The sequence below is a fragment of the Rhinichthys klamathensis genome, unplaced genomic scaffold, assembly GCF_029890125.1.
Source record: "Rhinichthys klamathensis goyatoka isolate OS25496 unplaced genomic scaffold, OSU_Roscu_1.1 h1tg000006l_1, whole genome shotgun sequence".
In the NCBI taxonomy this organism is placed as follows: Eukaryota; Metazoa; Chordata; class Actinopteri; order Cypriniformes; family Leuciscidae; genus Rhinichthys; species Rhinichthys klamathensis.
Window position 1 is genome coordinate 5,339,885 of NW_026606559.1, and position 23,357 is coordinate 5,363,241.

General features: G+C 40.6%; 1 protein-coding gene across 1 annotated transcript in view; it reads left to right on the forward strand.

The window, feature by feature from the left end:
* Positions 1–23,357, forward strand: part of cdkal1 (CDK5 regulatory subunit associated protein 1-like 1) — a 474,679-nt gene that overhangs the window by 265,113 nt on the left and 186,209 nt on the right. Inside the window, exon 8 of the mRNA XM_056257716.1 lies at positions 12,244–12,347. Within this exon, the coding sequence (XP_056113691.1) occupies positions 12,244–12,347 (104 nt within the window). The remainder of the gene's footprint in view (positions 1–12,243; positions 12,348–23,357) is intronic.

Below are 23,357 nucleotides of genomic sequence, written 5' to 3' on the forward strand. Positions count from 1 at the left end.
CTGCTCATCCTGGACTGAAGCACAGGCTCTACTCTTCAACACAATGGTGACCCACAAAACACACCATACAGAAACACTTTACATCCCAACAGAACATTAAACACTAACAGATCTCTCAAGATCTCTGCATCCTCACTTATTACAATCCAGACTTTATTTCTCTCATACTAACATTCTTATTGAGAATTAACAGAGGTTTAGAAGTTGATGTTTTATTGAAAATAATAAAGTTTGATGTCACCATGATGGAGATCAGTGTTTGCTTTAGTTGGGCTCTTGACCCTTTGGTTTTAACATTGCTTTTTCTCTGGCTGCTTTAACTTTGTGTCTCTGATACATATTTGTTATGGTAGGAATCCAAGAGAAACTCAGATCAGAAGATCTTGGTCACTTATTAGTGATAATAGTCATCATGTAGTCACATGCTTTATTGATAGCACCTGAAGTGTAATATCTGATTAAGTCGTTAAATATTAGTTGTTAATTTTGCATGCCAATACTGCTATAGAAGATCATGCAGCGCTGTGATACTATGAAGTCATTATACAGAAAATGTTTTGACAGGATCATACAGACTCACACAGACATCAAGAATCAGCATATGAATCACAACAATGGTGATCAACTCTGACCTACTATAAAGTCACATAAAGGCTTTGCTGATTGTCACCATTGTTGAGATTCATATGTTGATTATTGATGTCTCTATACTCCTAAAAAAATAAACCAGCTAAAAACATTCTTTATAATTTTTTTTTTTTTTTTTAAATTTCAGATTGTTATAATACTGATGTTTCAATATTTCAAGGTTCATGGGGAAAATTATGACATTAATCATAGACTTTGTTTAAAACTAAAGTCCATCTGCTTCATATAGTGTAATCTCAACTAGTATATTCAGAAATTTCACTGTCATATCAGTGAATCAGGTCTCCATATGATGACTATAACATCATCAATAAATGACCAACATCATCGGATATTTTCTCCTGCATTTATTGTCATAACAAATGTGTATCAAAAACACAGTTAAAGCAGCCATAGAAACACTAATGTTAAAAATTCAAGGGTCAAGAGCCCAACTAAAGCAAACACTGATCTCAGTCATGGTGACATCAAATTTCTGTTAAAGTTTTTTGCACTTTATTTAAATGAGCATATTTTACTTTAATTGTATGGTTTTTGTTTGGCAGCCATAGCTGCCAGTCATTTGACCCTTTTTTTTACGATTTTTTTACAATGAAAGTATTTGATCATAATAATGCAGGAAATACCTGTGAAATAACAGTGTTTTTTTGGTTTATTTAAAATAGAACATTTTACTTTAATTTTATGGTTTTTGTTTGGCAGCCGTAGCTGCCAGTCATTTGACCCTTTTTTAATGTTTTTTTTTTTACAATGAAGGTATTTGATCATAATAATGCAGGAAATACCTGTAAATAACAGTGTTTTTCAGTTTATTTAATTTATGATGTTTTACTTTGTAACAGTTTTTTGGGCTGCCAGTCATTTAACCTTTTTATCGTTTAACTGTTTTGTTACTGTTTAATTACAGATTATATTTGTAATTTTACATACATTTTTATGTAATTTAAGAAAACAGAAAAAATACTGTATGAAAAATACAATACATTCTCTGTATAAAAAATGTGAATGACTGGAATTTGTCATTGTCACAATACCTAAAATAACAGCTGTATTTTTATTTTACAGATATTATTTGTAATTTTACAGTGTTTTGAGTACAATTTAAAATGAAAGAAAATGATCATCAAAAAATCAGTTATTTTCTGTGAAATTAGGATTTTTTTTACAGTGTGCTTGTTGTCGTGGGGAAACGGGAGTATTTTACCCTACGCTTCGCCTTTTGTTCAAAAAGTTTCTTCTGTGAGTGCGGCGAGGAAAACATTGTTTGTTTTCCTTTTGCTTTTACTATCAGGAGAAATGTAAAACTTATTATGTAAAACCTAATCTCAACTGTTCCTGCAAACAGTCTGCCATCTAACCAAATGGATTTGAATTACTTGCACTAAAATTAACTTTTTCATCGAAATCTGACATTATTGTTATTGGATGCTATCGTCCACCTTCATCTTCTTCAAATGTAAACACTTGTGGAATAAACATGAATTATTATACTCAGCGACCTGAATTGGGACTGGCTTTCGCCACTGTTGGACCAATTTAAAGAGATTTAAGACTCTTCATTTAATGACTCTCTTTGTTTGGTACAACTGATTAATTCAACAACTCAAGTTAATCAAAAGGACTGGGATAAATCGACTTTACTGGACTTAATTTTAACTAATGCATCTCATAAGTTTACCACAGTTGGTGTCTTCTGTAATGACATTAGTGATCATTGTGCAGTTGTTTGTGTGAGAAATTGTAAGATCCCTAAGTGTTCACCCCATTTTATTTATAGAAGATTCTTTATGCATTTCAACGAACAGGCTTTTATGCATGATCTTTATAACAGTGATCTGGGTGTTGTTTCACATATGCCAGATGTAAACTTAGCTTGGGATTATTTTAAAAAGATTTTTCGAACAATATGCAATAAGCATGCTCTTGTAAATGTTTAATTTAAGGATAAGCGGAGAAGACAATCCTTGGTTCAGTGATACTCTCTCTACCCTTATTAAACAGAAAAATGTTGCTTGGGCCAAGGCGAATAAATCAAATGATTCAATAGATTGGAGTTTAAAAAATATATAAGAAATATCTGCACTAAATCCCAAAAAAAAAAAAAAAGCAAACCGTGATTTATTATCTTTCTATGGTAAATGAATAACTAAATAATCCAATACAAATCAATTAAAGCTCCAGATCACTTAATTGTTAATCAAACTGTTGTTAAGGGTAGAGCGAACATTGCTGACACTTTTAGTAATTATTTTACTGTTGGTTTAAACTAGTGTGGTCTACTAGTTCTGGTGTTTTTACTTCTACATATGCTGATTAAGCTAAACACCAGGCAAGTGTTTATTTTCTCTTCCATTACAACATCTCAGGTTTACAATGCCTTTAGTGAAACTAGATAGTCTAGTTAATCTAAGTTTAATTTCAAACACTATACAGAGAACGTGGAAGTCGGCAACAGTTATTCCATTATTAAAAAGTGTAGATCCTTCAGATCCTAATTATTATCGTCCTATCTCCAGATTACTAGTTTTAGCTAAATTATTTGAATCATTGATAAATTACCAATTAAAACAAATCTGAATGCATAATAATATATTTAATTATGACCAATCTGGTTTTAGAGCAGGTCATAGTATAACTGCAGCTTTGTTAGTTACAAATGATCTTATAAACTAGTAAATAGTAAAGATAGTAAAAAGTCTTGTGCAGCAATGTTGATCTTTAAAAGCTTTTGATTCTGTTGACCATAATCTATTGCTACAAAAACTTAGGTCTATAGGTATTAGCAAAATGGTTGGTTTCTAACCTCTAAAATGGTTAGAAAAGTTTAGTGTGTAAGTTTAGAAAACTATAATTCAAATTTTTTTCCAAGTAAAAAAGGAGTTCCCCTATGTTTCATTTTCGTTCCTGTTCTGTTTTCTATCTTTATCAATGATTTTGGGTTTAGGAGTATGCCGTATGCCGATGATACAATTAAATATACAGCAGCATCTTCTTTAAAACAAGCTCTACTGAACTTACAAATTGTGTTTAATGTAATACAACATTTATTGCTACAATTGAAATTGGTTTTAAATAAAAAACAATACAGAATATAAGATTTTTAGTCATACGCATTCTAAGGAAACAGATGTGGCTATTTCAACTTTAGATGGCACACATATTGAAAGAGTTAGCTTTTATAAATATTTAGGCATATGGTTGGACGAAAAACTAGCTTTTAATGTTCACATTGATAATTTGCTGAAGATTAAGGCAAAATTGGGTCTCCTTTATTGCTAAAAAATAGCTATTTATCTATAATTATGGCGTCTTCGTCTTCATTAAGGTAACTGACTGGACTCTATCATGCGCCTTTACGTTTTGTGTGTGGTGCAGAATCACGTACACATCACTGTATACTTTATGAATCTTTAGCAGGGTCCTCTGTACAATATAGTATATAATTGCATATGCATATATTCATTGCTAAGGCACTTTTAGGTAAATTGGTGGCTTATATTTCTAAGCTCTTAACTTTTTATACAAACAGTTATGGTACTAGATCTCAGTTACACCTTCGACTAAAAGTCCCAAAGGTATCCTCAGATTTTTTTTTAAAACTCTGTGCTGCTGTCTTGACCAGGTCGAAGAGATGGGATCTTCCTTGTTAAATAAATGATAAATAAATAAATAAAATGTAGCTGTGAATACCATTAATTTTTATTCAGTTTTATCTGTAGAGCATAATGTGTGTGTTTCACTGAGACCGCGGAGCTGATGGGAGAAACTACAGTGGAAAAAGAGACGGGATCAACATTTTTGGGACTGATCACCGGTCACAGGAAGCAGTATCGGCTGATACCAATCACAGATAGCGATCATCTATTTGAAGCCTTATTTTTATCATGTAGCATTATTTATAGGGATGCTCCGATCAGAATTTTACAGACATAACCTCTGGGCCTGAATTTCGTTTTGGAAAATGGTGGGAATGTCCCACTTAGGTGGGTCTATTGTGGGGGATATTTTTTTCTTTAATTTGTAGACATAATAAAATATATAATTGTCTCACCTAAATGTTTGATCACACATTTTATTTTTACAATGTGGAAATCGTGTTGCACAATAGCTTAAACACAGCACAAGCCGATACTCGGTTACTAACGTAACCTCGGTTCTCTCTAGAGAGGGAACGAGTATTGCGTAAGTTTAGCTTACGCTACGGGAAAGATTCATCTTCTCGAGATATTGAAGCCAAAAAATTATCCTTAATTTTGTATTCATTGTCAATGCAGTGCAGCAGCTAGCAGACCTAGAGCAGGCCATCTCGCGTGCTCATTGGCTGCCCTGCTGGCATCTGCTGCAGCCTACCAGTGAGCCCCGCGTGACGTCACGCCCAACGAAGGGCGCTCGCGCCTTCATAGCGTCACAGCCCGCCAGAATGGGCATGCCTTAGCGTATAAAAGAAGGGGCTGTAGGCTGACTTCCCTGGTTTTTCGACGACTGAAGCGAAGTCGCTCGTGGCGCGAGCACGGCCGGTTACGCAATACTCGTTCCCTCTCTAGAGAGAACCGAGGTTACGTTAGTAACCGAGTATCGTTCTCTTACGAGAGGTTCTCTCGTATTGCGCAAGTTTAGCTTACGCTACGGGAACACTTTGTCAACGCCGTGCGCGCCAAGCATCCACCATGAGACCCCGAACTTTCAGGGGTACCCTGTAAGGTGGAGAATAAGGTGGCCAGCCACGCGGGCCATCACTTGTACATACGCACACATAGGGAATACAGAGCAGCGCGCCGGTCTGTATAGGCACATGGCACATACCCTACTTAGTGCAGCTCAACCAGGAGAGCTGAGTCATGTGAGAGTGATCTGAGCAGGAGGTCTGGGCAGAATACACCTCTCTTTTAAACTGACAACAGTTCAGCCTGCAAGGCAGGAACTTCTAGGTTATAAAACCTGACAGAGGTAGACGGGGAGCCCCAGCCCGCCGCTACACATATGTCATAGATAGAAATTCCACTGGACCATGCCCACGAAGAGGCCACGCCTCTCGTGGAATGAGCCCTGATGCCCAGAGGGGATTGCAGACGTTTTGACGCGTAAGCGGCTGCTATAGCGTCCACTATCCATCTGGACAGGCTCTGTTTCAAGGAGGCGAGACCTTTGGCGCGCCCACCGAACGAAACAAACAGCTGTTCCGAACGCCTGAATAAGGCGGAGCGCGTAATGTAAAACCTCAGCACTCTGACAGGGCAGAGGAGGTTCACATCACTTTCGCTGTCAGATGCTGGCAGAGCTGACAACGAGATAACTTGCGCTCTGAACGGAGTGCCCATCACTTTAGGAACGTAGCCATGTCTAGGTCTGAGGATGACTTTAGAGTCATACGGCCCGAACTCAAGACACGATGCGCTGACAGACAGCGCATGCAGGTCCCCCACACATTTTACTGACGACAGTGCAGTCAGAAAGACGGTTTTCAGTGATAGATATTTCAACCCCACGGAGTTTAGTGGTTCGAAGGGAAAAGCTTTCAGGGCCTCTAGGACCAGTGAAAGATCCCACATGGGAACCGACGGGGGGCGCGGCGGGTTCATCCTCCTAGCTCCTCTAAGGAAGCGGATGACCAACTCATGTCTTCCTAATGACTGGCCGTGCGCCGATTCTGCGAACGCTGCCACGGCCGCCACGTATACTTTGAGTGTGGATGGGGACCTTCCCTTATCCAACAGCTCTTGTAGGAAGGAGAGCAGATGCGCCACCCCGCATGTCCGCGGGTCCAGACCTCTGTCGGTGCACCATCCAGAGAACACCGACCTTTTAGACGCGTAGAGCCTTCTCGTGGAAGGGGCTCTAGACTGCGCGATCGTGTTCATTACTCCTTCTGGCAGGGCAACGAGTACCCGTTGATCAACCATGCGTGCAGAGACCAGCGCTCTGGATGGGTATGCCAGATCGTGCCGCGAGCCTGAGAGAGGAGATCTGCCCTCACCGGAATCGGCCACGGAGCTGTATGTGACAGCCGTGCTAGCTCCGGGAACCAAATCTGATTCTCCCAACGCGGGGCTATGAGGAGCACCGAGTGGCGCGTTTCCCTGATTCTCTTGATCACCTGTGGTAACAGAGAGACCGAGGGAAAGCATATAGCCGGAGGCTGGGCCAAACCTGGGCCAGCGCGTCCTCGTCCTTCGAGAAGAACGTCGGGCATTGAGCGTTGTCTTTTGACGCAAATAGGTCGACTTCCGCCCTGCCGAATAGGCGCCACAGTTTCTGGACCGTTTGGGGGCCCAGGACCATTCCCCTGGGGGAACGTTGTCCCTGGACAGTTTGTCTGGGCCGTCGTTCAAATGGCCAGGCACATGCGCCGCCCTCAGCGAGCGCAGGTGCATCTGAGACCAAATAAGGAGGCGTTCCGTCAGATTGCAGAGATTTCTGGATCTGACACCGCCCTGACGGTTTACATAGGATACCACAGACATGTTGTCCGAGCGGACAAGAACATGTTGGTCCTGTATGAACGGGAGGAAGCGCTTCAGCGCATTCTCGACCGCTATCATCTCCAGACAGTTTATGTGAAAACACCTCTCTTGGTCTGACCACTGGCCGAAGACCGGTCTGCCCTCGAACAGCGCGCCCCAACCCCAGTTGGACGCGTCTGTCGAAATGACTTTCCGATAAGAGATGGTTCCCATCATCACTCCCAGCTGGTACCAGTCGGCCACTAACCAGGGCTGCAGAGCCGCTATGCAGGTCTGAGTCACTCTGATTTTCTGACCGCCAGAAAGCCAAGCTCGGCGGGACGGGCGAGCATTCAACCAGCGTTGGAGCGGGCGCATGCGCAGTAGGCCCAGCTGGAGCACCGCTGCAGCTGATGCCATACAGCCCAGCATCCTTTAAAATGTTTTCAAAGGGAGAAAGCTGTCCTTCTGGAAAGACGCGGCTAGGTGGCGAACACGGAGCGCGCGCTGTGCCGATAGACGAGCCGACATGGTCACCGAGTCCAGTTCTATTCCTAAAAAGGAAATTGACTGGCTGGGTAGTAATGAGCTCTTGGTCCAGTTGACCGTGAGACCCAAGCTTTCCAGGTGACTGAGAAGCACTGTTCTGTGAGATAGCAGCTCTGTCTCTGACTGTGTCAAAATCAGCCAATCGTCCAGATAGTTCATTATTCGCAGCCCCTGACTTCTCAGGGGGGCGAGCGCCGCGTCCATGCACTTCGTAAATGTACGGGGTGAAAAAAACCACACTCACTCCTTCTTTCGCCGGTGACGCATGCGCTGGGGGGCGCGCGCTCGCTCTCTGTACGTAAGAAAGCTGGTCGCGAGCTCAGAGAGGAGAGCTGCATAGTTTTTTTCTGCTGCGAGAGCCGGGAATCGAACACGGGTCTCTGGCGCGAAAGCTTAGGGTTTAGCCACTGAGCCACAGGGGAAACATCGTAAGCTTTAGTTGGCGCGAGCAGATAAGAGAGAGAGCGTCATGAGAAAAAGAGGGGGTTTGTCAGGCCCCGGCGGGACAAAAAACCACACTCTCTCCTTCCTTCGCCGGTGACGCATGCGCTCGGGGGCGCGCGCTCGCTTTCTGTACGTAAGAAAGCTGGTCGCGAGCTCATAGAGGAGAGCTGCATAATTTTTTTCTGCTGCGAGAGCCGGGATCGAACACGGGTCTCTGGCGCGAAAGCTTTGAGTTTAGCCACTGAGCCACAGGGGAAACTACGAAAGCTTAAGTAGCGCGAGCAGATAAGAGCGCGCGCGGCAGCTTCCTTGTAACGTAAAGGAAGCTAGCCGCGGTTAGAACAGCAGTCCATAGCGTGTCCCTCGACCTCATCCTCAGACGCGACGGCAGTGAGGCTCGTGAGCGGCAGCTGCGCGTCGGTGAAGGGAGGCGGGGAAGGTGAAAAGCGAGGCTCGAGGGAGGCTTTCCGGCGAGCGCGTCGCTGTGGCTACAGGCTCCGGCTGCCTTTGGGAACGGCGCTTATCACTGCGCGGTCCCACAAAGGGCGGAGTGACTGCTTCTATGGGGGGCGCGGTAGCTTACTTGTAACGTAAAGGAAGCTAGCCGCGGTTAGAACAGCAGTCCCTTGTGGCGTGTCCCTCAACCTCATCCTCAGACGCGACGGCAGTGAGGCTCGTGAGCGGCAGCTGCGCGTCGGTGAAGAGAGGCGGGGAAGGCGAGAGCGAGGTTCTCCGGCGAGCGCGTCGCAGTGGCCACAGGTTCCGGCTGTCTCCGGGGCCCTACACGAGCTGCAGGAAATGCGAGGCATCTTTAAAAAGACACTCGCGCTCTTTTAGGAGTAAGCTAGAAGAGAATACAACAGAGTAAAAAGGATACGTCGCCGGATAGCGTAGCTCGCACGGATGGCTGAAGGTGGCGAATACGGCCGGCTTCCTCAGCGCTGTCCTAAGCTGGCTGTTCGCTGTTCGACGGCGGCGGTGGCTTCTCTCTGATCCAGCGATGCGGAGAGCTCGCTGAAGAGTCGAAAAATCAGGGAAGTCAGCCTACAGCCCCTTCTTTTATACGCTAAGCCACGCCCATTCTGGCGGGCTGTGACGCTATGAAGGCGCGAGCGCCCTTCATTGGGCGTGACGTCACGCAGGGCTCACTGGTAGGCTGCAGCAGATGCCAGCATGCCAGCCAATGAGCACGCGAGATGGCCTGCTCTAGGTCTGCTAGCTGCTGCACTGCGTTGACAATGAATACAAAATTAAGGATAATTTTTTGGCTTCAATATCTCGAGAAGATGAATCTTACCCGTAGCGTAAGCTAAACTTACGCAATACGAGAGACCCTCTCGTAGGAGAACTGCTTTCAAACTTTTCAAACAAAAAAAGACAAGTAAACAGTCAGTAATAAATAAAGATCAAATAAACAAATTACAAGCAGTAGCATAAATAAATAGAATAGAATACAGATACAATTGAAAAGAAAAACAGTGCTTTAAGGTAGTTTTTTTCCCCCAGATAGGTCTAACAGTAATATTTTTTTAGGTAAGAAATAGACTACAGATATTGTATAAGTAATATACTGCATAGTCTTCGCTGTATAAATTAAATATAGATTAATCTTTATTAAAGCTACAAAAGTGATTCAGTCAAGAGCAGTAAGTGATTTTCTCTTTTTCTTTTGTTGTCTGATTAACATTAATGGCACAGACAGCAGCAGGTATATTAGGCCGCTGTCACTGTAGGACTGAATGCACGGATCTAATATACTGATATAGATACATTTCCTTTTTCAACTGTTTACGTTCACTTGAGACATAACCGCCAGTTTACGTGAATACTCACCAATATGGTAATTTTTGATAACAATACATATTTGTGTGTATTTGACCATTTAAGTGCAATTAACCCATTCGGACCCTGCGTCCATTACAATGGACATCACATGTCAGCCCTTTTTTTTTTTTTTTTTTTTCTTCTGGAGCATTTCACCTAGTTTAAATCCTGCAGTCCATGAGATTGGACGTTTTTCATCCAATCAAATGGCAGTAAAGCTCTGCATGTAGTAATTATTAAAAAAAACACTACATTGAAGAGAAGCATGGCAGCACTTCACTCCAAACACAGAAGCAAGCAACATTTTCTATGGTTTTATTTACATTTTTTTTTTATATTTTTGCCAGTATTTCATAGTTTCTATGTAAAATAGAAATATTGAACTTATTAAAGTTAAAAATCGATTGTAGAATTGCAAGTTTTAAATCAGGATTTTTTCAAATGTGTCTGTCCATTAGAATGGACAGTGGGTTCGAAAGCCTGTTACTGAAATCACATTTTCAGTAATGCTGATTGAAATTTCTTATATAAAAAAAAAAATCTATATCACAGTACCGATACAGTACCGATACATTTTTAAAACTTTTTCATATGCAGAATATACAGTTCTTGAAGTGCTTGAACATATAGCTGATGGAAATATCTCAGATGTTGACTTTATGTGGAGTGATAAGAAAGATGGAGATGTATGAAAAATATCTGTATTTAAAACTTTATAAAGTAAAATAACTAGCTTCCGACCAAACAAACACACGGATTTGACTTAAATCTAAAGCGCAACTTGAATATTTTTTTTATTTTTTTTACACAAACGCATCGCTTCGCTTCTTTATTAACCCCCCAGAGTAGTGTGGAGCACTTTTATCATGGATAGATGCACTTCTATGATGGATTGATGCACTTTTATGGACTTTCAAAGCAGAAACAACCATTCACTGCCATTATAAAGCTTGGAAGAGCCAGCGGGTTTCAAATCCGACGTGCGTGACGCACGTAAATTTCGCTTCAAACTTTTGTTTTTACGCGTGTCAGTTTCACTCTTGACGCGCGAATTAACACAAAGTGGTCAAGCGGCAAACTAGACGCGGTAGACGCAAATTTGACGCGCTATTCGCGTCCGGTGTGAACGCACAGTAATATGACCATATTGATTGATTTGAATATATTTAATTTGTTACAAACAATGTGTAATCTGTAAAACAAAAACCTAAAAATTAAAGTTGAAATGGTATACTGCTGAAAATGTTTTGACCTTGAGAAAAAGCTTAAAGTATAGACCAACAATTTTAATGTTTATTAATTTATTTCATGTTGGTACATTTTTGGGAAGTACACCTGTTTTGACCTGACGTCCATTGAAATGTACAATTTTTTTTTTTTTTTTTTTTTTCATTTGATCTCATTTATAGAAGGCTCATGAGCTGGGAAAATTTACTTTTATATTTTTCAGAAACTTGAAACATAATTCAGTCAATTTGGTACTTGCGAGCTGTTTATGAGGCTCTCAGAGAGCACTTGAGAACTGAATGGTTTAAAAATGATAGAATGTTTAAACTGGCAAGATTTCAAAAGATATGCAAATGACAAACTTTAGTGACGATGCAACATCGTCTCCCCGATTGTGCAAGGGACAATTCTGTCAACTGTGCAGCTTGCAGCTCGCTTATAATGCAGACACGATGTGATGGTGCCATTTTCACATAGTAGAAGGAGAGAGAGATTTCACTGATTCACTCACGCTGTTTATTATGTCACAGAAAAATTACTGATTTGTCAAAAGTTATTTATTAAAGATGTATGAATTGTACCTCACCTTCAGCAAGCCGCTGCAAGCATATGCCATGCCTCTCACGAAAGGCACACATCTTTATGCGTCATCAGCTTGAGATTGGCAAGCCATTATAAGTGATTATCAACTGATAGCAATTGGTGGCCAATCAATCGAAGCACCCCTAGAGAAGAGGGGATGTGCATGAGGACACAGGAACAACGGATAAACCTGTGTATCATGACTCAGTGTGAATGAAGAAGCTCATGTGTCCAGATAATATTTCACACCAAAAAAACCCGGAAAAAATCTTGATGCTCCTTAAAGTGAGTTCATTGCCTTTATCCAAAACAAAGTATGAAACATGACATGGACATAAGATTCACCCAGACCTCACCCTGACAACTTACATTTCTGTTAGTATTTTACCAATCAAATTATTATGGAGAATGATTGCTCTGCAGTAAATGGTGAAATCAGTGTTCAGACATGTTGCCGTTGATATCTGTCATACTTAGTTGTGTGTATTTAACGCCTCATGATGTTTATGATCTCCTTTCTCTCCCACAGCTGTCTGAACGCTTGCACGTACTGCAAAACTAAACACGCCAGAGGGGATCTGGCCAGTTACCCCATAGAGGAGCTGGTGGAGAGAGCCAGACAGTCTTTCCAGGGTGAGTCCGACTGTTTGACTTTTAAATCCTGAAGTCAGAGTGATCACAAAATACTACATGGAAAGGATGTTTTCTTAATATTTACCCTAGTTACTCTGTCTAAATTAAATTTAAAGGTGTCATTAAGATTGTTCAATTTATAATAGTACCCGAGCAAACCGCAACCAAGTCAAGTCACCTTCATTTATAAAGCGTTTTTAACAGTATGGATTGTTTCAAAGCAGCTTTACAGTTATAATAGAAACAGAAACAGAATAGAAATAGAAGTAACAGATTGTTTAGGCTTTACAACAGCATTAGGATAAAGTTATTGTCCAGCTTAAGTTAGTTTTGATTAATTCACTTCTGTTGCGAAGATCATTAGTTATTAACTTAGGGGCTGCTAACACGACACCGTTCTAACAGAAAAACTCTTAACGCGCTCCGGCCACCCATCCGCACAAAACAGTGCCTGGTGTCTCGAGAACGCACTCTCTGAAATAGGTTTGAAGGTGCAAACGATTATCCGTTATCTCTACACAAACCTCAAAAACACAAACCCGTGAAAACACAGATGACACGCACATGTGCATTACGTGTTCAGTCCATAGGTATGCGCGTTTGAATAGATATGTACTCAGGCGTGTAGTCCTTCACAAATCAACCCTCAACAAACTACTTGTCTGGTCTTAAAAATGTATAATGCAGAAATATTTGTCGCGTCTGCGTAGCCACGCGAACCGGAATTATCCCGACAACATTTTATCTGTTCAGAGGTAAAGGGAAGGAGGCCTTCACAAGGGAGAGACTAGTTGACACTTCAGGACTGCGTTGTCGTCGTGTCCAGGCGATGGTCCTTCATCAGATCTGGATACGGCCTGGATCCGGTGGACTGCGGTAAACCTCGGGATAAACAGAGAGACTAATATTAGCGTAGACGCCATCCTTCTCATGATGTACCAAGTACATCAGGATTTATGGGAAGTGTTCCCGGTTCCGGCTGATCTAAACTATGCAGCCTAACATTGAATTATAGAAGTCTATAATGTGTTATGTGTATGCTAGGCCAAAGATATGTGTCTAGATTTGAACTGACAGACTGTGTCTTCTTCCCGGACAATGTTAGGAAGATTGTTCCAAAGTGTTGGTGCTAAATAGGAAAAGGATCTACTGCCAGCAGTCGATTTTGATATTCTAGGTATTATCAACTGGCCGGAATTTTGAGATTGCAATAGACGTGAAGGACTATAATGCGTTAAGAGCTCGCTCAAGTACTGGGGAGCTAAACCATTTAGTGCTTTGTAAGTAATCAGCAATATTTTAAAATGTATTTGATGTTTAATAGGGTTTATTTAAAGGTAGTTTATTTATTAAACGTGCAGGGCAACCACCAAGTAGAGCATTACAATAATCTAGCCTTGATGTCATGAACGCATTTTTAATTGAGAGCATATGACGGAATTTAGACATATTTTTAAGATGAAAAAATGTGGTTTTACAGATACTAGACACGTGACTTTCAAATGAAGGATTGGAATCAAAGAGCACACCCAGGTTCCTAACCGACGACGAGGACTTGACAGAGCAGCCATCAAGTGTTAGACAGTATTCTAGGTTATTACGTGAGGAAGTTTTTTTTTGTCCAATAATTAGAATCTCTGTTTTTTTTTCTGAATTAAGTAGTAGGAAATTGCTAGTCATCCAGTTTTTTATATCAGCTATGCATTCCGTTAATTTTGTGGATTGGTAAGTTTCGTCAGGGTGTAAAAAAATATAGAGCTGAGTATCATCAGCATAACAGTGGAAACTAATGCCATGCTTCCTAATGATATCTCCTAAGGGTAGCATGTACAGAGTGAACAGCAACGGTCCTAGTACTGAGCCTTGTGGTACACCATACTGAACTTTTGACCAATAAGACATCTCTTCATTTACTGCTGCAAACTGCTAACGGTCAGATAAGTATGATTTGAACCATGCTAGTGCAATTCCACTAATGCAAACATAATTTTCGAGTCTATTTAAAAGAATGTTGTGGTCGATAGTGTCAAATGCAGCACTAAGATCGAGTAACACTAATAGAGAGATACAACCACGATCGGATGATAAGAGCAAATCATTTGTGACTCTGAGAGCTGTCTCCGTACTATGATACGGTCTAAATCCTGATTGAAAATCCCCACAGATACCATTTCTTTCTAAAAAGGAACATACTGTAGTTGTGAAGATACTGCCTTTTCTAGTATCTTTGACAGAAAAGGTAGATTCGAGATCGGCCTGTAATTGACTAATTTTGTAGGATCAAGTTGGGTTTTTTTAACAAGCGGTTTAATCATAGCCAGCTTAAAAGTTTTTGAAGTTAGGTGAATTAATGATATTAAGAAGAGGATCTATGACCTCTGGAAGCATCTCTTTCAGTAGTTTAGTCGTTATAGGGTCTAACATGTTGTCGATTTTAGATGATTTAACGAGTTTAGAAAATTCATCCTCTCCTACAGCAATGAATGAATCGAATTTTTCGTCAGGGAGACTACAATGAAACTCATCAGGAAGATTATTTATAAAGCAATCTTTAGTGGCAGAAGTGATAGGTCTAACATATTTGTAACACAGAGTCGGCTTTGCAGACTTGGCTAAATTAAGTTTATGCGAGACTAGATAATGATCTGAGATGTCATCGCTATCCTGCAGAATTTCAACATGATTGATTCCATGTGATAATATTAGATCTAGTGTATGATTACGACAATGAGTAGGTCCTGACACGTGTTGTCTAACTCCAATAGAGTTAAGAATGTCTTTAAATGCCAATCCCAATCTTTTTCGTTATCTACATGTATATTAAAATCACCAACAATTAGGACTTTATCTGCAGCCAGTACTAACTCTGACAGAAAGTCAGGAAATTCTTTGATAAAGTCTGTATGGTGGCCTGTACACAGTAGCCAGCCCAAATCTCAAACGTGATTTATCATTTACACTAGATATTGTTACATTAAGCACCAACACTTCAAAATAATTATATTTGAAACTAGACTTCTTAGTAATTCTAAAAAATATTACTAAAAAATAACAGCAGCACCTCCCCCTTTGCCTTTCATACGAGGTTCATGTTTATAACCGTAATCTTGGGAGGTGGACTCATTTAAAGTAATGTAATTGTTTGGTTTTAGCCAGGTTTCTGTCAAACACAGCACATCTAGGTTATAGTCTGTAATCATATCATTAACAATAAGTGCTTTTGAAGTAATGGATCGAATATTCAGCAACCCGGGCTTTATCATTTGTTCATTTGTATTATATCTGTTTTTTTTATTTGTTGAACATCAATTAAATTTTTACCCCTAGATGGGTTTGGAAGTTTTTTGTATTTCCTAATTCGGGGAACAGACACAGTCTCTATATGATGACATCTAGGTGAAAGAGTCTCTATGTGATGGGATTTATCTGACCTCAGTGACGCGAGACAGCTAGTGGAGGTCGGTTTAGCCAGTCTGTCTGCTTCCTGACCTGAGCCCCAGATTGTCATGTTTGAGCTCTAAGACCATTTGCCATATTACTAGAGAGAAGAGCAGTACCATCTCAGGAGTGATGAATACCATCTCTTTTCAACAGGTCAGGTCTGCCCCAAAAACTTTTCCAATTGTCTATGAATACCACTTAGACAGCCAGCCATTGAGTGAGGAGAGTCTACTAACTATCTCATCACTCCTTTGAACAGGAAGGGGGCCAGAGCAAATTACAGTGCCTGACATCGTACTTGCGAGTTCACACCTCTTTAACATTAATTTTAGTGATCTCCGACTGGCGAAGTCGAACATCATTAGTGTCGACGTGAATAATAATCATAGAGAATTTACGATTAGCATTAGCCAGCACTTTAAAATTTGCTTTGATGTCAGGCATTCTGGCTCCCGGCAAACATGTGACTATGGTGGATGGTGTCTCTATTTTCACGTTCCGTGTAATAGAATCGCCAATAAATAGGGTGCATTCAATAGGATTCTCAGTGGGTGTTTCACTGAGTGGGGAGAATCTATTTGATGTTGTAATCGGAACGGAAGAGCGGTGTTTTGTCCCGTGATTACAGCTTCTCACCATCACCCAATTGCCCTGCTGCACGGGCTCTACTTCAGCCGGAACCGAACAATGTACAGTGTTCACTAAGCTAGGCACATCCAAAGCAGTATCTAAAGCCCTTGCACTCTTACAATTAACGTAATTAAAGTTTGGATGTGTGTCTCTAGTTCTGAAATCTTCTCCGTCAGCCTGACTATCTCCCTGCATTTATCACATGTAAATCCTGTACTGACAGAGAAGTAGACTTGCAGTCAAGACCGCCTATACCGAGACCAAGACACTACCAAGACCAGAGGGTATCGAGAACAAGACAAGACCAAGACAGACCAAGTCGAGACCGGAGGGGGAAAAAACAGACTAGTGTTGTTGAAGCTAAGCAATAACTTGTAAAATTTTGTTTTGCATTGCATGCCTATCTCTGTCGATTTCGAAGTCTCCAAATGAATCCATTCTGCAACTTTTAAATACATAATTATATTTTTAAAAACGAAATTATAAGCTTAAGTGCAGGATCCGAAAGTTGGTTGTTTTGTCGCTATGGTTACACACACACACACACACACACACACACCGTTGGCATTGCACTCAAAGTCATCTGTCAGTTGTGCAGTTACCCAAAATCTCCTGAATGAAGTTAAAACCCATCATGTCACTGATATGTGTTTTAATAAATATTAATACATCAAAAACTGTACATGATATGTGTTTTTTAAATCAAGTGATTAAAATGTTTGTTGCCGCTGCAATCAGTGGCGCGGATATGGTGTTTTCTCGTGTGGCTCGCGCACACCGCACTGTCTTCACTCGGACGCGCGCTTCAATCCGTTGCGGATATCGTCGTGGATATTGTAGTATTGTATTGCTAAATCCCCCGACCACTATGTCGGTCTGAGACAGCGAGACCTAGACAAGACCGAGAGGTCCGAGACCAAGACAAGACCAAGACCAAAGGCCGTGACAAGACCGAGACCATGTAAAAGTGGTCTCGAGACCGGTCTCGAGACATACATCACTACAGAGAAGGCTATGTTATACATGTTACATGAAGTGCAAGTGACAATACGAGGAGAAGATGACATAACCAGACCTGCCAACCTAGAAGAAATTTTATGAGTACAAAAAGCTTTGACATTTTGACATAAAAAACACAAGCAAGAACTTTGCCTGTCAATTCTTATTTTATAAATATCTTCTCTCTCTGTGTGCGCGAGTCTGTGTTTGTGAGAGAGCTCGCGCAGCACTGATACATGATATCATACAACGGTAATTTTCAATCCATAAGTACGCCAACTAACTCGCTAGTTTTCATACAAAATAAATATGTAACATAATTCGGTACTTTAGTTATTAACATAATAACGTAACACATGCAGGCTACGTTTCTCAACACTGAGAATGAAAAAATAAACTCCTGTTTCTCCAGATTCGCGCTTAACGTTATCAGTCATCCACAAATTACAGCACTTTCATAATCACTAAGACATAGCGATTTCAATTTTATTTCGATTTATCGTTCAACATTACTTGAGCATTTTATAATTTGCATGGCTGAATGTCTTTCTCTTATCTGAGTTACCATGAATGAATTACGGAGTATTTTTTAAATAATCCATGCGATCACTCCCGTCCCGTGTGATAACCAATCCATTTTAAATTAACTCAAATACAATATTTCAACTTTCCACATCCACCCCAGCCCGTTTACCTTCAGGAGTCAGAAGTACCGTGACTACTGTAGGCCTACTGTCCTCGCTTAAATCAGTCAGACGGCGGGCGCGTGCGAGTAGAGGGTGGATCGAGCGGGATTCTTTATTGGTGTCGATTTTCAGTGTCTTTTTAATTATAGGACTTACGCATCTGTCAATCATCTCCGCTTGCAATTTGAGGAATGAACCCAGCGCTATAATTGGTTGAACTCTTCTTCTTTTGCTGTTGCTTGATTTGAGGACCATGCGTGCAAAGAGGCGTCACCAGGTTTTTGCGTAGTTTAGAGTGACAAATCATACCAGAGTACTTTGAGGTCAAAATGCGTGCCCGCTACGCAAAATGCATACATGTTGGCAGGTCTGCATAACTCTCCGTGTTTGTTTGACTGACTGATACTCACCACAGTCGTTTGATGGATTTGTAAAAGGTGCGAGCGAAATAAATAAAGAGCGCACGGATGGCACGCTAACAGGCTAGCGAATTACTAGCGTGTTGTGCTAGCAACGATTTAGATTGAAGCTAGCGATGTCAGGATAATATGTGATGTTAAGTAAGTTATATTTAGCAGTATAAACAACAGGGAATGATATACAAAGCTTACAGACGCAAACCAACTCCGCAGCAGACATGAGCAATCGAGCAACAGGAGCAATCGAACAGGTTTAAACCACAATAGTTTAATGACATTTACTGAAGTACATAAGCTTCAGTCGTCTGACAGAGATCAGGTTAATCAGCCCATGATTCCTATGAATGATATGAGAGCTAGGGCTGAAACAACACAGATTATGTAAATGCGTTGATGCATCTCCTGAAGCTAATGGTTAGAATTGCATCATGCGTAATAATGTTGTTTATACAGCTTTTTATTTTATACAACTATTATTTTATACAACTATTATTTTTTTACCCAAACCGACATTTTTGGTGCTCCCAACCGCATTCTGGGAAAACCTGTGGTTATATGAAGAAGATATTCTCAATTGGACATCTTTATCATGATACTGTCGCTATGGGGATTATACAGGTGTGACTTCAGATGTTCATTCATACAGATATGTATTCAAGCAGCTTCTTTAATCTGCTGAATGAACAAAACATTTCAAGACTCACACCTGTAAAGCAAATGATGCTGTCAATCCCAAACATTGGCTGTTTACATGCACAACTTTTGTTTCAATCGGATTGAATTCATTCCGATTGGTGAATCTGAATTTAGTGTTTACATGAACGCTAAACAGGTGATTGGGTTGATGTGCGCGTTTATGTCACAAGCTTCAAATTAGAGGCCTGCATTTCAGCCCGAGCCCGACGGGCCCCGACTTATTTACACTTCTAGGGCCGGGCTTCGGGCCAATTTTCACGTTATAGTTCACACGCGGGCCGGGCCTCGGGCCTGTTTTAGGCTTATCTTTTTTTATAGCCTATTTTAGACATTAATTAAAATAAAATATGAGAAGATGACGATTGAAAAGCAAACATAGAAAGACGTTTTATAACCTATCACACGTGACAGTCTGCTCACGCACACGCACACAGGTTTCCCGGCGGCGCGATCTGAGATTCGCGCGACCGGCTCGGTCTGTGTTTAGTGTCCCGGTAGCGAGCGTGACTTCAGCGCAGCTGGAAAAAGTACGACTGGATTAAAACCTTCCACTGTGGATGCTGTGCTTTTTCTTCACGATACTCTGAGATTGTTCTTAGCCATGTTAGTAGGTTGTTTTTTGTTTGATTGGACTTTATGAGTCTGTTGGAAACTATTGGAAATAAGAATGTCCATGTTCTGTAGTGAAGACTTGATTTTTGAGGTAAGATAACCTGCATGTTTGTTTTTAATGTAATTTATTTGATTTGTTTAGATTGCATTCTCTGTATTGTATTGTAAACTCATTTAGTTTGCGAGCGCTGTTGCGACTGAGCAGCAGAGCAGTTTGCCTCAGCTTTTCAAAAATGACAATAAATGTTTAAACAAACGTTAACTGTCTGTGTGATATGCATATGCTTAAGTTGTTTTATATATATGGATATTATTGTAGCCAAGTAAAGTGTTGATTTGAGAGGCTATAAATGGATCAAACATGTTTAACTCACTGTCGGCTGCTTGGTCGTCATAAAAAAAAAAAAAAAACATTTTTCTAAATTAACTTATAAAGAAATGAAAATAAACTTACTGGTAAATACTTTGCCATTGAGAACAAAACATATCTGTTTTACTGACTGCAAATAGTACAGGCTGTGGAATTTTTTTTTTTTTTTAATGGGCTCGGGTCGGACTCGGGCTGATCATTCTGATGAGCTGTCGGACACGGGCCGGGCTAGGGCCTGAGCGTCTCGGGCCAGGGCCGGGCTAGGGCCTAGATTTGAGGCCCGTGCAGGGCTCTACTTCAAATCGGAATAGATTTTTTTGACATGCGCACACTGCACAAATATACAAATATACAATATAAGTTTACCGCTGTTTTCACATACTAACTATTCTCCTACATTGGTTCTTTATTTGTTTTAAACAGCAGACTTAATATTTATTCATTTCTAGTCATAATTTGGAGACAATGAGCATATGAACCGTTGTGCCGTTCTGCTTATATTAATCATGCAGTCGTCTGTGGATGAGAATCTGAAACATGGACTGGATTACTGATAGATGTCTTTAAATTCTTGACACCTTTTTCTTTTTTTTGGTAAAGTATTTTTTTATATAAAATGTTTTTAGTAAAAAGCTGAGTTTGAGCATGAGTAAGTCACGTCAGAAATGCATTGATCAACGTGTGCCTTTATGGATGTGTGTGTTTGTGTGTTTCTCTGTTACTGTGAGAGTGCTCGTGGTGTCACAGTAGCAGACATGTGCTCCACACATTTGCTAATGTTGACCATCTACATCTGACAGTACTATGCAGCAGATCATACGTATGTGAGACACAGAGCAGTCTTGTCTGAGCATGTGCACTACTGCACATTAAACACTGATGGAAGTGGAGCAAAGAATGTGTAGGGTTGAAAATAATCAAATATATTTGAAAAATTAACAGACATTTGCTTTCAGTGCCGCTGCTAGCCATTTTGGTGCCCTAAGCATAATTCATTTATGATGCCCCCCCCCGCCCCCCCTAAAAAAAAAACATTTTCATTTAGGATTTTCATTTTGGGGGGCTAAGCCCCCAATGAGGGTATGATTTATAAAAAAAATAAAAAGCTAAAAAGTAACACTTTAGATTAGGGTCTAATGTTTACTATTAACTAGTTTCATTACCATGCAATGGCATGGTTTTATAATCACTGGGATCCCGAATTTGAGGCAGGTTAGTTAGGGGTGTTCGGGGGAAATTTTGGATTTTTCTGAACTACAGATGTGCATTTTAAGATGTTGTGAAGGCAAAAATAATAATAATAATAATAATTCGATAACAACAGCTTTAAAACCATGTCAGTGTGCAGCTGATTATTTTTCTCTCCTCATCAGCATCACACTCTTTTTCTCTTTGTTTTTATCTTGCCCTGTCTCTTCCCCTCCTAAAGTTGGCTTTTTTTAATTTACTAAAGGTTACATTTTGTATTTTATTCTCAATATGTACACATTCATTATAAATCCTGTGCCTAACATGATGAAAACGGCTTTGTTCATGTTTCTTGTCCCCTCACAATGACAGTAGCCTAAACTATTACACTAGGCTACATGTTACAGGCCTATTTTCAGTTAAAAATGGCGAAATTAGACAAAACTATATTAGTTTGCCTAATTATTTTTTGTCATTCGTTTAACATTTATGACCTAAAAAAACCTGTCAAATAAAGTTAAGTTTAGCTACTTACATCTTATCTCGCACTTGACCGTAGACTGAAGCGTCGAGTTGCACTGTTAAAATTCGCGCTCAGCGTCTGTGAACATAAAGCCTGCCTACTTTGATTTGATTGGTCATCTCAAATATTCTGACATTGACGAGCAGTGACAGACCAATGAGGCTCAGAAGAACACACACATGAACACACACACACACACACACACACCCTGTCCTGTGTTTCTGACGTGCTCTCTGTCTCTGCTCGGCGCCGCTGCGGAATGAAGAGGAAGAACGCGCTGAATCTGATTATAACAAGAAGTTTGATGATTGGTTTTTCATTAGGCTATTTTTGGTGCCCCCTCAGCACTTGGTGCCCTACGCACAGCGCGTGATGCGCGTGGTGGGAGCGGCGGCGCTGTTTGCTTTACTGTTTCAACCCCCCTCTATTTCTTACCACAATGACCATGTGGAATTCCTAAAGACAAAGAGGTGTTAATGGTTATCAAGGCCTGAAGGCCAGGGTGTGTACATTAATGGTCTGCTAATTGTCACACCTTTAATATGGTGGGGGAAGTTGCCATCCTCTGATTGGTCAGTTTGAATGTCTCACTTTGGGTTTCAATCACATGGTCCAGGAAGGGATAAAAGAAGATTGAACTGTTGCTCTTGGCTCTTTCTCTCTTCTCTTTTCTAAAGCCTTTCTCTCTCTCTTTCTATCCCTCAGGTAACATTTTACATATGCTGGATACGATTAATGGTATACGTTTTTGTCATCTCATATAGCAACGCTCTACCATCCCATGTCAATACTTTCTTTCTGTCTTTCTTTCTGTCTTTCTTTCTGTCTTTCTTTCTGTCTTTCTTTCTTTCTTTCTTTCTTTCAAAAACCTGCGAAATGAGCAGAACATTTTAGTTTCTGGAGCGTGTGCCGTGTAGACATTTGCCGCTAGTGTAACACTTGCTGAATTCAAATACACTGCAGTGACATTATTCTAGAGGTGTACTGTGATTGGACAACTGAGGTCCTGCAGTAGTACAAACAAACAAAAAAAACTAGTGATGTTAATTAGTATGTCCTAAATAATGTGTCTCTTTTTTCTCTCAGATTATATATGCCTTACCCTTGAGATCACTTGAGCTGCGATTTTCTTCTAAATCTCCTCCTGAACCCACACTGAATCGTAATTTTCAGTGGTGTCACCAAACGGGGGATTTATTTCATTTGCACTGAAATCTGGGCAGATTTTAATGGATTTATTCAAATTTGATTTAAAATTTCAAATCTAATTTGAAATATAGCGGAGAATGAGCAGTGGGTCTGAATGAGTTTGAGTAACTGCAGATGTTTCAAATCAGGAGAACACAAGGTGGATCTGTGCTCCTTCACAGATGATCAGAAATCTTCTTATCTGCACTGTTGAGGTTTTGCACCACTAGCAGCATTCGTGACACCTCAGCAGACACT